The 13,452-nt window shown below is 39.1% G+C and overlaps 1 protein-coding gene across 4 annotated transcripts; it reads left to right on the top strand.

The window, feature by feature from the left end:
* Positions 1-2,325: 2,325 nt before the first annotated feature.
* Positions 2,326-11,445, top strand: LOC143279322 (oxidoreductase NAD-binding domain-containing protein 1-like). 4 transcript variants are annotated; one of them, XM_076583345.1, is made up of 7 exons: positions 2,326-2,373; positions 3,932-4,034; positions 4,420-4,526; positions 5,734-5,875; positions 6,357-6,590; positions 9,140-9,230; positions 9,759-11,445. In XM_076583345.1, the coding sequence occupies exons 2-7, from the start codon at positions 3,966-3,968 to the stop codon at positions 9,923-9,925; spliced, it is 810 nt and encodes a 269-aa protein (XP_076439460.1). In that variant the 5' UTR covers positions 2,326-2,373; positions 3,932-3,965; the 3' UTR covers positions 9,926-11,445. The 4 variants fall into 4 exon arrangements, with proteins under 4 accessions (XP_076439460.1, XP_076439456.1, XP_076439459.1 ...); XM_076583341.1 differs by having other exon boundaries at positions 2,340-2,429; XM_076583344.1 differs by lacking the exon at positions 2,326-2,373 and adding an exon at positions 3,110-3,263 and having other exon boundaries at positions 3,983-4,034.
* The last annotated feature ends 2,007 nt before the right edge of the window (positions 11,446-13,452 follow it).

Raw genomic sequence — 13,452 nt, 5'->3', positions numbered from 1 at the left:
AAGTCAAGTCCAATAAGGTGTCAGTGAATAAAGATTCAATATTAGTAAAGTTTCTTGTGCTGTGTTTTAAAATTTTCCATGCTGGTTTTGTAGTTTATTTTTTTTGTCTTGGTGATCGCATACATGTATCAAGTTGGTTGTATGTTGTAGTATTCCTATCGTTGGAAATAATAGATAATTATAAATACATACATTGGTACAGACCCACCATATTTTAGTACAATATGAACTGAATTAGTCACACGTTGTTGAAAGATGATGGCAATAATGCAGCATCATTTTATTGCCAAAGATTGCTCTCATTGGAGCTGACTGCTTCCACCCACAAATTCAAACACACAGGCAAGGACCATTTTCAAACCACTCCTAACTCAGCTTCAAGGATGTCAGACTGGAAGAGATCCTGTGTCTACATTTGCACTGTGACATCAGACATGGTGTTGGAAATACACCACCATGGAAAACAAACCGATGGAAGGACTTACAATTTTTACATGGCAAGACTGTGATGAAACCAATACTGAAGGTTCGCTTGGCTGCAGCAATGCATACCAAACAAACCTGACGAGTAGACAAGTATGGCATAAAACTGTAGGGTTGCTGATGCTGACAGTTACCTCTTCAATGCTGCCCCATACCTTGATAAAGAGGGAAGGATCTGTCAGTTTGGACTGGTAAGGAATGTCATTGAACTTGATAAGACTTCTCTCTTGGATCAAGGAGAAATGTCAAATGTGACAACTTCTTCACTGACAAAGAGCTCTGTCCACAATGGGCCATCTTTTTGGCACAAGCAGGTGAACAAACGTTTCCTGCCACTGCACTTAAGGAGTAAAGCAGCCTTCCTGGATACCTGTCAAAAGGTTTTTCATCATAAAAAGACTCGAAATACACAGATAGTGGTGCACTGGTTTGCTACATTCACTCTTATCTCTACAGCATGAATGGGTCTGACAGACTCGGGATGTAAAGACAAGGGAGTACTGCTGATATGCTGCTTTGCGATCGTTGGTCTGACAAACCCATGATGAAATGGGTAAATAACATTGTGGTGGTTAAGAGCAATCTTGTCTATGTAACCCCCTTGCAAAAAAAAAAAAAGACCCCAAAAAAAATTCATGAAGAAATAAATGCACAAATAATAAAGCATAGAATTAATAAAAGAAATGTGTGACATGGATGAAGGTCCTTTCTTATCAATTTAAAGTGTTCACCAGTTTGCAAAATAACTACTATTCAAGGGCATGTGTGACAGTTAACTGACAGCTTCTAACGCGAGGCTGAATATTTGGAACTTACTGTGTTATTGGAACGGCAGGTGCAAATGGGAGTCCAGAGAGATTTATGTCCTAGAGGGGATGAAGAAGCTTGCTCTGAAAAACAGAACCAAAGAACAAATCAGTTTTATTGCCATCAAGCTGTCCAGCCCATTCAGCAATGATAGAGAGCAACTATGGGAGGAATCCAGTCTATGGGAGGAATCCAGTACACCATTAGTAAACATGAGGTGTTCATTTATGTAACAGCCACAAGGTGTGAGCTCCTCATCAAGGTTTAAGTGAATAAGAACCTCTCGCTTGCTTACATACACACACACACACACTCGCTCACTCACACATACAGATACAGCCTCTCTCTCTCCCACAGCACATGCACACATTCACTGGTACCCAATTTTGGTACCCCCCAAAGTCAAACAACTGTCATGAAAACATAAGCAACAGAGTTTTGGTCTGGAATTTGATGCTTGATACCTGAGAGGGATTTGCCTGTCTCACAACTCACCCGGGCCTGTGTCCTGCCTTTGCATAGCGTGATGGCACATTACAAGAATAAGAGATTACATATTTTGCCAACACATTTCAAGTGTGTGCATCTACGTTTGAATGTGTGTAGAGAGAGGGTGTGCATTGCATGCTTTTGTGCATGTGTGTGTGTGCACATTGTGTGTGTGTGTGTGTTGTTGTTGTTGTTGTTCTTTTCACATCCTCAGCAGAAAACAGAGCCAACAATTAAACAACTACAGGTGAAAGCCTCAGCAACACTTTCTACACGGTCTTGAGCTTACACCTGTGGCTCACCCATAAAAACTAATGCAAAAAAGATTATATAGACTTCACTCCTAGTTACAAAACTGAACAAAAATCAGGTACACAGAGGCATTCATAAATAAGCGATGCACTTTTCAACTTAATTCCTGGATCCAGTTGAAGAGTGTGTGGCTGACCTTAACATTATCGTGTCATCACATAAGGACATGTGAGCGGGAGACAACTGTTATCACCTGACCCTAAGGGCATCGGCAAATAAGTTATTAACCTGGTCTCTATCATCAGACACGTACATTTTCCACCAAGCCAGGCTGAATACATGGTAGGTGCTGGTGTGTTGGAACATCACAGACAGATTATTGAGTTTTCATTCTTCAGGTGAGACCAGCAGGTAGATTAATGATGGAAATGGAACAAAACAACAATAGCTTGTCCCAGCTGTTTTTCGAACGGGTTTTATACGTTTTCAGAGGGATGAGACCACTGACTATGCAGGTGGATCCATTCTATTTTTAGAGCAGTGGCGTGACCAGCGGTACTATTCGTCAGTGTGCACTGAACTTTCTTGATGGCCATAACGAAGTAATTAAAAATGAAACAACCAGTTAATCTCTTTATACTTGGGAGAGATATCATTTTCTTTACCGAGGGGAGTGGAATAAGTATAATCATGCTTTTTAAAAAAAATTTTATCCCCCCTTTCCTTTTTCAGCCCTCATCTGGGTCAAGGCAAATAAAATTGCACAGAGAACATAACTGAATAAAATAAATATGCAATTATTGAAGAAAACTAGACAGGGCTCATCCACTGACATATATGATGCATGCACATATCCGTCTTCCTAATAAATAAACGCGTGATGCATATATATATATATATATATATATATATATATATATATATATATATATATGTGTGTGTGTGTGTGTGTGTGTGTGTACACATAGTCATTAGAAATATTCGGCCTGTCCTCAAACGTGGTGGTGAAGACAAAATCACGTGAGAGTTATCCTTCTTAACCCCCGAAGCTAGTTAATATACTCTTTGATCACAAAAGAGTTTTACACAAACCTTTCAATTTGGCGTCTGCTAAAACAAGCAGCAGATGAGTAAAACATAAATTTACACCGAATTATAACTGAACGAGGCTGTTTCCAGTCAAAGTGCCTGTGGTGGGACAGAATGAGTAGACTGCAGCTGCATGCCCCAAGGTATAAAACGCATGTGTGTTGCGTAAATCGACAATCAAAGTAAACAAATTCTCGAGGGGAAGAAACGTAGCATATGAATTGCAGTGTTTTTACAACTTTCTCCATATTCGGAGTGAAACTGAATGGAAAGAGTACAGAGGAAGGAATGTGGGTACTGCAGACATAATAATGCATCACTTGTTGGATCTCTCTGGTGTGCTATTAATTTATACATAACGTTTGAAACTGTAAAAGCTATCTCCTGATCCAAATGCAGTATAACGTGCCAAAGGATGTGAAGACCCAGGCAGGCACAACGGTGGTATGCTTTCCACTTAGACAAAAAAACAAAAACAAAACAAAAAAAACAGAAGAAGAAAAAACAGAATATATCAAATTTCACACACACACACACACACACACACACACACACACACACACGTGGTTCAGTTCGGAATAAACACATGGAATTCTTTCAGGGGGACATTGGTAGTGGAGAGGGGATAGGGAATGTCAGTGTGTGTACGTGAGAGAGGGAGAGAGATATCGAATGAGTCAAGCACAAATATATATCACTGACTGATGATCCTACATATACAGTTTTTTTCATGTCCTCCTGACTGGTTTCGTCATTTAATTCATGGCCATCATGGCTATCACACATTTCACTGCACTGTTCTTTTGAGTAGTTGGTGTAAGAATCTGAGCGCACTGAGCAGAAGGATGTTCTCAACTTCCAGTCCACAGTCTGCAGACCATGTGACAAGGACTCAATCCAGTACCAGGAAAGAGGTGAGTAAAGCAGGTGTGTGTACAATGGTGAATGGGGGTTGGGTGGTACATGTTTGTGCCCCTGCGTATGTGTGTATTTGTGTGTGAGTGTGTGTGAGAGAATGTGTGTGCGTTTGTGAATCATAAGCTATTAACTGACTGAATGATTTCTTTGTTTCTTATATATATATATATATATATATATATTTTTTTTTTTTTTTTTTTTTTTTAATATATTTATCTATTATTTATTCACTTTTTTTTTCTCAAGGCCTGACTAAGTGCGTTGGGTTATGCTGCTGGTCAGGCATCTGCTTGGCAGATGTGGTGTAGCGTATATGGATTTGTCCGAATGCAGTGACGCCTCCTTGAGCTACTGAAACTGAAACTGTCATGAACATTGCAGCTAATTTCTTCAGCAACAGTACTTGACATCAGGAATGAGTCGGATAACGTCAAGGTGCTAACACTTCGGGTCCATGATCGGAACTTGTCTTTCAAACCCGGTCAATGGTAAGTTAAAAGCTATATAATTGTTGCAAGATAGGTTAGATTATGATGTATGTAAACAGTTCTGTTTTTGTGTGCCTGCTGCTGCTGTTTACTCACACGCGCGCAGTCACACACGCACACACATACAGACAGACAGACACTCGCCCACTCATGCACATGCACACGCACATTTTCTGTACTTAAAATAGCTAAATGACTGTGTTGATATATATACTGCATGTGCTGTCTAAATATTTAGTTTTTCTTCTTTTTTATGCAAATTTTGGATATAAGTTTTGCTAAAAACTTAACAAAGAAACAGTCAAAATAATTAGTTGAATTTTGATGAATGTTCATGAAGAGATAGGACAAAGGTAAAGAAAAAAAAAGTATCTTGAAAGAACATACATGTTTTGTTATTCCATCTACATGAGCCCATGCACTTACGTCTGTCCCAAGAACAGTACATTGTTAGTTGCTTGGGTTTTGGGGGGATGGGGTGGTGGTTATGTACATTTGCACTCATTTGAGAGTATGGACACATATGTAGATTTGCACTCATTTGCTGGACATGTTCGATTTGTTATTTGTTTTCAATCATATGCCTTCTGCATATCTTTCTTTTTTCTTTTCAATTTTCTAATATTAAGTCATATGTTTGTTTCGTTTAAGTATCTTATTTCTGTCCTTGTTAATGTTTTACACAAACATAGGGTAGGCTGTCAGGGCTTGACCATGGTATAATTGAGTTTGTGCACAGCGCAAGCATCTTTTTCTTCTTTTTTTTTTCTTTTTTTTTTTTTTTTTTTTTGTTAACTGCAGATGTGGTATTGTGTATGTGGATCGGCTGGCACACTTTGACTATGCCTAGAAACTGAAACTGAAACTGATCGAATAGGATTTTTCCCCCAAGTTGCAATCCTTCATTTATATTATCTTCACCACCTCAGTTAAAGATTATTTTGAGCATGGTGATGATAACCATTTTCCTGTTCATGTTGCTGTAAGTCAGACAAGTATACTGAGCATAAGTCTCTGTCATTGTCTCTGTCTCTGTCTCTGTCTGTCTGTCTGTCTATCTGTCTGTCTGTATCTCTCTCTCTCTCTCTCTCTCTCTCTATCTATCTATCTATCTATCTATCTCTGTCTCACTCTCTTTTCTTTTTAGAGAGAGAGTTTTGGTGTGTTTTTTTAATGGAGTAATGTGTATTAATATGATATGCTCCAGGGTGGACACATTCATCCCTGGAATGGAGACAATTGCAGGATACTCCATGTGCTCATCCCCATTCCTTCTGGAAAGTGAGGGTATCCTCATATTGGCTGTGAAGTTCTCAGAACACCCACCAGCTTTCTGGGTGCACACCAAGGTCTGTTGAGTGGATATATCTGTGTGCATTTGTGTGTGTGTGTGTGTGTGTGTGTGTGTGTGTGTGTGTGTGTGTGAGGCATATGCATGCATATATTCATGAGTCTGTGTGTGTGTATGTGCATGCATATATGTATGTGTACATATATAAGCCATGTTTATTTATGTGCATCTGTGTGTGTGCAGACACATGCATATGTATGTGCATTCATGTGTCTGTGTGTGCATGTCTGTGAGATACAGAGATAGAGAGATACACATGATAATTTGACTGTTATCATTATTTAAAAAAAAAAATCATAAATAAGTTACCTTTTTTCTGTCAAAAGAATCACGAACATATTTGCCTTCTTCATACCTAATCAGCTTTTTCCTTTCTGAAAATATTTTATTTTGCATTAGTTACTGTATTGTGCTGTAGAAAAAAAAAAAAAAAAGAGAGAGAGAAAAAAAAAAGAAGTCTATGTTGTGTGTTCTTCAAGTGCCGTGCCGGAGACGTTTTGCGACTGAGAGCTGGGGGCGACTACTACTTTGACCCGCAGCCAGGGGAGGAGAACCCAGGGGATGTGTTGCTGGTGGCAGGGGGTGTGGGGATCAATCCCCTGTACAGCATGCTGAACCATGTGGCCCATATCAACACGTTGCCCCAAGGTCCGTACAGAGGCAACGTCCTTCTGCTTTTCTCTGCCAGGACTTTCTCGGAACTCATTTTCAGGGTATGTGTAAATTTTTTTAATTTTCATTTTTATATGTTTAAGGGTTTTGAGTGTTGTATGTAGTGTGTGTGTGCGTGTGTGTGTGTGAGTGTACGTGTGTTTGTGTGGTTTTTTTTTTTTGGGGGGGGGGTCTTTTTATCCTTTTTTTTTTTTAAACTTAAAAAATTTTTTGCAAAGACATGTATACAATATACAGAGATCAGTATGAACAAACAGTATAAAAGAACAGTAACATGCAATAGAGACAACAACAAAAACAGTATGATATAAAATAACAAAACAACAACAACAACAATAACAAAACAACAACAACAAAAAAACACAAAAAAACAACAACAACAAAAACACACACATTTAACTACTTACGTAATCATTCAATCAATCAATGTTGACACATTATTGATTGCAGTATGATGATGGTTTAAGATGATATTAATAATAATGAGACCAGTTGTAACGTATCAATAGCATCAATTGTGTCAACTGTTGCATTAATGGCATCAAGGACGAGGCGAAAGCGAGTGGTTGCATTGTAGTATCATAACAAGGAGCAGTAAGTATACCACTTCTACATTATTGGAAAGGAAAGCTTTTTAGTTGACTACAATGAAAAAAACAACAACAAAAAAACAGCAACAACAAAACCACAAAAAGAATTGCTAGTATAAGTGCTTTGCAGTGGATGTGAGTTTTTTTTTTTCCCCCCATTTTCCTTTCCTTTATTTCTCTCTCTCTTTCCCTTTTTCTTTCCTCATCATTTCATAAGGACTGTTATACAGTATGGTTACTATGGAACAGGCAAAATTGTGATTAGGTAACAGTTTCCATAATTGAAGGTAACTGTTCCACTTTGTACGGAAAGCAGAATGGTTCACCAGTATATAAGATGCATGTTCTTCGATTTTGTATCTGTATCTGATCTGTGTTGTAAATGCATTGAGTTGTGGTTGTTGTTTATTGAATTTGCATTTGTACAGAAAGTTTTTGGCAAGTAAAATAAAAATAAAAATAAAAAAGTCATCTGTAGCAGATGTGTGTGAGTTGCCAAATAAAACCAGTTTTTCACATAGTTGGGCATTGTATACATTATTAGATTTGTTATTCATATCAGTTTTGAAAGCAGTCCAAAATCTCTGCACAATGTCATATCTCCAAAAAAGGTGTTCTATGGTTTCTGGATGTAATCTGCAGAAACTACATTTGTCATTATCAGAGATATTCATCTGTTTCAGAGATCTGTTTGTTGCAATAATCCTATGAACTATTCTTATTTGAAACTATTTTAAGTTTACATCACTTATTTTGTGTATTTTGTGAAATGTCTGTTTCCAGTAGTTAATGTTCATTTGCAACAAATTGTTCCATTTGTTACAGCATTTTGGGGTCATATTGTTTTTAACTAAAGTGTCGTAGTAAAGTGTTCTTTTTATTTTTAGTTTAGCATCTTTTTACTGTTTTATGATATAAGGTGTATGTATGTGTGCGTGTGTGTGTGTGTGTGTGTGTGTAATTATAGAGAGTGTCTGTATGCCAGGCTAACAAAAAGATTCCACAAAAAGTTTCAGTTTTCCAAGGAGGCATTGCTGGGTTTGTACAAACCCATGCATCCTTTGCATCCTTTGGTGCTAAATGTCTTTACACAAGTAAACCAAATAAACATACCACAACACTGTCTCTGATGTTAAGTGATTTGAAATGTATACTATATTTTGACCAAATTGATGTCCAGTGTATGTATATTGACCAAGTTGATAGTAAAGAAAAGTACATATATGTCTTTTGTTGTTGTTGTAGTTGTTCTTTTTTGGAGCAGTATGGGTTATTTGTGTAGAATGAATATTTTCACAGATAAGTGGATAGGATTGTGGGCGTGAGTGTTCAGGGAAGAGGGAAGGGGATTGGAGTGAGGAGGGTCCAAACGAAACGAAACAAAACAAAACAGTTGTATTTCAGGAAGGTAATGTTATAACCATTATTACCTTTTTAAAATCTTTTTTTTACATCCAGCCTTCTGGGTGAAAAAAACAAACAAACAAATAATAATAAAAAAAAAAACACCACTAAAAAATGCATTTACAGGTGCATGGTCACCTGTTGTCAGTTTGCAGATACGTTCAAACATTTTACAGTGGTTATCTTCGAATAAGCTCTCAGTATGATATGAGCATGATTATACCCTTCTCATGGTCATTCTGCTTTCACAATTCAATGGTGATAACTATCATCTCATCTTTTCTGCGTTCACGTTGCACATGATGGGCTTTATGTGTATACCGTTTTACCCGCATGTAGGCAGCCATACTCGTTCGGGGTGTGCATGCTGGTAGTTTGTTCCATAACACGAACATGACATGGATTACAGGTCTTTAACAGCATATTTGCTCTGTTCATATACACACGTAGGGGTTAGCATGCAGTTGCACATATGTTACCGAATCGTAAAATCTCCCTTACCCACAGGCGCCTCACCGTGATTCGAACCCGGACCCACAATGACATCAAGCTTCAACATCGGCTTGTGCCCATCTGATGAACAATCTTTGTTGCAGAAAGAGCTGGAGAATCTCAGTGCAGCTCACTCAAACATTGCCACCCGCTTCTTTGTCTCCAGGGAATCATCTGTGCCTGCATCCGTCAAAGGTATAATATGATTATTTTGCATGACATTTACTGTTTTACATACACTCCCGCCCATCTACCTTTAAAAAAAACAACATATATATATATATATATTGTTGTTGTTTTGATCAGTAAAAACATCGATAAATGAAAACATCTTTGTAAAGTAATTGTTTGTACAGTGATGGAAGAATTGTTTGGTTGTGCTTGTTTGCTTCCACTATCCCCCTGTCATTTTGTTCTGATCTCTCTCTCTCTCCTTTCTCATATATAGAATATGCCACCATACAGTCTGAAGAAGCTTTGAAATAAACAGAAAATCCACATCTGGAGTAAATGAAACAGTTTGCTTTTTTGTCTGTTAGCTTTTATCGAACGTGTGTATATGTGTGTGTGTGTGTGTGTGTGTGTGTGTGTGTGCAAGTGCACATATTTCTGTGCATATGCATGTGCTGAAGTTGTGCATACAGATACCCTTTCAACACGTTTAAGGTTGCATAAATAGAATAAAAGAGCATTGATCAAATTATTGTTTTGTTATTGTTACAGTGGGCAGAATCATGTGTGAGGACATCCAGAAAGCTGTGCAGGAACTCAGGACAGAAAGACTGAAAGTGTTCCTGTGCGGCCCATCCCCCATGATTGAAGACATCGAACAGTTCTGTGTCTCTTGCAATGTTAGGAAAGAGCAGCTGAATTATGAAAGATGGTGGTAGACTGCAGAGGGCTGCATAATGATAATTATTAGATTTATATAGCACTGAATCTTGTGCAGAGACAAATCAAAGCACTTTCGCACCAGTCATTCGCACACATGCATAACTCTAAAACTGGAAAAACTGAAGACAAGGAAGAGGCAGGGAAGGGAGGCTATTTTGGGAAGAGGTGGGTTTTAAGACCAGACTTGTTACAGTATTTTGGGGTCATATTGTTTTTAACTAAAGTGTCGTAAGAAAGTGTTCTTTTTATCTTTAGTTTAACATCTTTTCACTGTTTTATGATATAAGGTGTGTGTATGTGTGCGTGTGTGTGCGCATGTAATTATAGAGAGTGTCTGTATGCCAGGCTAACAAATTACAGATTCTACAAAAAGTTTCAGTTTTCCAAGGAGGCATTGCTGGGTTTGTACGAACCCATGCATACTGCACCATATCTGCTAGGCAGATACCTGACAGCAGCATAACCAAACAGGCTAGTCAGGCATGAGTGATGGAGTGCATGCATATGTATTTGCTATCAGAGTGGATTTTTTGTACAGAATTTTTGCCAGAGGACAACACTCACATTGCCATGGGTTCTTTTTCAATGCACTAAGTGTATGCTACACATGGGGCCTTGGTTTGTCATCTTAACTCTTTCCATACGAATGGCGAAAGAGATGACGTTAACAGCGTTTCACCCCAATTACCATCATCAAAATATAGCAAGCGGAAGGCTCTTATACTGAAGACGTGAATGTTGACAAAGAATACCACAGTTCTGACGACGGAAGCTAAAGGTTGGGTCATTCAGACACCCACTGGACATCCGAGGGGTCTGTGTAAGAGGAGAAGAGAGGACTGGCCGTACTGAGTGAGTTAATGACTAGACCCTTGGTTTGACTTTTCAGTGATACTTGACAGAAAGGGTGAGACCAGGAATTGACCCCTGACCCTCATGGACACTGTGTGTGTGTGTGTGTGTGTGTGTGTGTGTGTGTGTGTGTGTGTGTGTGTGGCAACAATGAAGAGTTGATAAGACTGTGCAGCGTTAGAGTGACACTGTGAACGGAGGTTGAGGTCCCCTTGAACTATGTTAAGTGTCCCTGGGACTCTCTACATGCTTAACTTATCAAAAGTCCCGATTTAGAGACAGAGACAGATACAGAGAGAGAACTGACTGATTCAACAGAATATAGTTTTCTTTAATGTTTTGGCAAATTAGCAACTGCCATCTTCATCCTAGTAATAAAGACAAGTTTTTTAAAAAAAGTTGAGGACCACACTAAAATAAACAAGAGAGGCAAGGCCTTCAAGACTCACTTGTGATACACTTAAAAAAAAAAAAAAAATCTAATCGTTAAAATGTGTTCTGTATTTGTTATTATAAAGCTTCACGTTAAAAAAAAAGAGAAAAAAAAGCCCTAACCAGATTCGAATTAAGTCCCCTAGCACTAATTACAGAGTAATTTCCCTTTTTTACTATCTGCACCAAAACGTTTGCAAAATAAATAAAAATTCCATGCTTAGCAAAAGAAGTTCCTATTTGAACAAAAAATGATAATAACGACTGCTCTTGTTGTTGTGTCAGAATGTCAGATCAAAGTGCCAAGTTTAGAGAATACAAAAAATATCAATATAACAGTAAATGCAGTTTGCATATAATTAGGCTTCTTTTTTTAATTTTTTTGTGCCCATCCCAGAGGTGCAATATTGTTTTAAACAAGATGACTGGAAAGAACTGAAGCTTTCCTATTTTTATGCCTAATTTGGTGTCAACTGACAAAGTATTTGCAGAGAAAATGTCAATGTTAAAGTTTACCACGGACACACAGACACACACACACACACACACACACACAGACAACCGAACACCGGGTTAAAACATAGACTCACTTTGTTTACACAAGTGAGTCAAAAGCAGGTATGTTTCCAAAAAAATATTTTTTAAACTTGAGAGATGATTTAGATTATGCAGGCTGCACTTAGTAAGCCAGTGAATGCACAAATGGCTGTTTCAGGCATGCGTGCGCTTTGAACAGTTTCAAATAGTTGTTCCATGGTTCATAAACAGTGGTTGTGTTTTTTCATTGTGAAAAGTGAAATTGTATGTATATACAAGAAAGCATGTCTGGTTAAGAGTGGTACTCATTATATGGCTGCATGCACTGCTGTTTCCTGAAACTAGGTTCTTCTTCTTCTTCTTCCTCCCACGTTTACTCGTATGCACACGAGTGGGCTTTTACGTGTATGACCGTTTTGACCCCGCCATATAGGCAGCCATACTCCGCTTTCGGGGGTGTGCATGCTGGGAATGTTCTTGTTTCCATAACCCACCGAACGCTGACATGGATTACAGGATCTTTAACGTGCGTATTTGATCTTCTGCTTGCATATACACACGAAGGGGGTTCAGGCACTAGCAGGTCTGCACATATGTTGACCTGGGAGATCGTAAAAATCTCCACCCTTTACCCACCAGGCGCCGTCACCGTGATTCGAACCCCGGACCCTCAGATTGAAAGTCCAACGCTTTAACCACTCGGCTATTGCGCCCGTCGCTGAAACTAGGTTAATTTGTATTTGTATTTTGTATTTCTTTTTATCACAACAGATTTCTCTGTGTGAAATTTGGGCTGCTCTCCCCAGGGAGATTGCGTCCCTACACTACAGCACCACCCATTTTTTTGCATTTTTTCCTGCTTGCAGTTTTATTTGTTTTTCCTGTCGAAGTGGATTTTTCTACAGAATTTTGCCAGGAACAACCGTTTTGTTGCTGTGGGTTCTTTTACATGCGCTAAGTGCATGCTGCACACGGGACGTCGGTTTATCATCTCATCCAAATGACTAGCGTCCAGACCACCATTCAAGGTCTAGTGGAGGGGGAGAAAATATCGGCAGCTAAGCCATGATTCAAACCAGCGCGCTCAGATTCTCTCGCTTCCTAGGCGGACATGTTACCTCTAGGCCATCACTCCACTAGCACTATATACAAGATCAACGTTCCTCTTTCAAGAATCAGTCTCTTCAAATCTAGCCTTATTTTCTCAGGATGGTTGCCTGTGGTCACCATGGCAAGAAGAAAACTGTGAAAGTACCCAAGTGGTCCTTGACTTTTTGTGAACCCTGTGTGATAGACTGCTCATCTTTTAACCTTTTTGGGGGGTTCTGTCTACGCGCGCAATAGCCGAATGGTTAAAGCGTTGGACTTTCAATCTGATGGTCCGGGGTTCAAATCTTGGTGACGGCGCCTGGTGGGTACAGGGTGGAGATTTTTCCGATCTCCCAGGTCAACATATGTGCAGACCTGCTAGTGCCTGAACCCCCTTCGTGTGTATACGCAAGCAAAAGATCAAATACACACGTTACAGATCCTGTAATCCATGTCAGCGTTCGGTGGGTTATGGAAACAAGTACATACCCAGCATGCACACCCCCGAAAGCGGAGTATGGCTGCCTACATGGCGGGGTAAAAACGGTCATACACGTAAAAGCCCACTCGTGTATATACGAGTGAACGTGGGAGTTGCAGCCCACGAATGCAG

Source organism: Babylonia areolata, chromosome 2, assembly GCF_041734735.1.
Source record: "Babylonia areolata isolate BAREFJ2019XMU chromosome 2, ASM4173473v1, whole genome shotgun sequence".
Classification (NCBI taxonomy): Eukaryota; Metazoa; Mollusca; class Gastropoda; order Neogastropoda; family Buccinidae; genus Babylonia; species Babylonia areolata.
This window is presented reverse-complemented; position numbering and strand designations above follow the sequence as displayed.

Bases quoted from the DNA above. Each gene is read 5' to 3' on its own strand.
- LOC143279322 (XM_076583341.1), top strand. From the start codon at position 2,371: ATGGTAGGTGCTGGTGTGTTGGAACATCACAGACAGATTATTGAGTTT. The intron at 4,527-5,733 runs GTAAGTTAAAAG...GATATGCTCCAG, and splicing joins TCTTTCAAACCCGGTCAATG to GGTGGACACATTCATCCCTG. The intron at 6,591-9,139 runs GTATGTGTAAAT...TCTTTGTTGCAG, and splicing joins TCTCGGAACTCATTTTCAGG to AAAGAGCTGGAGAATCTCAG.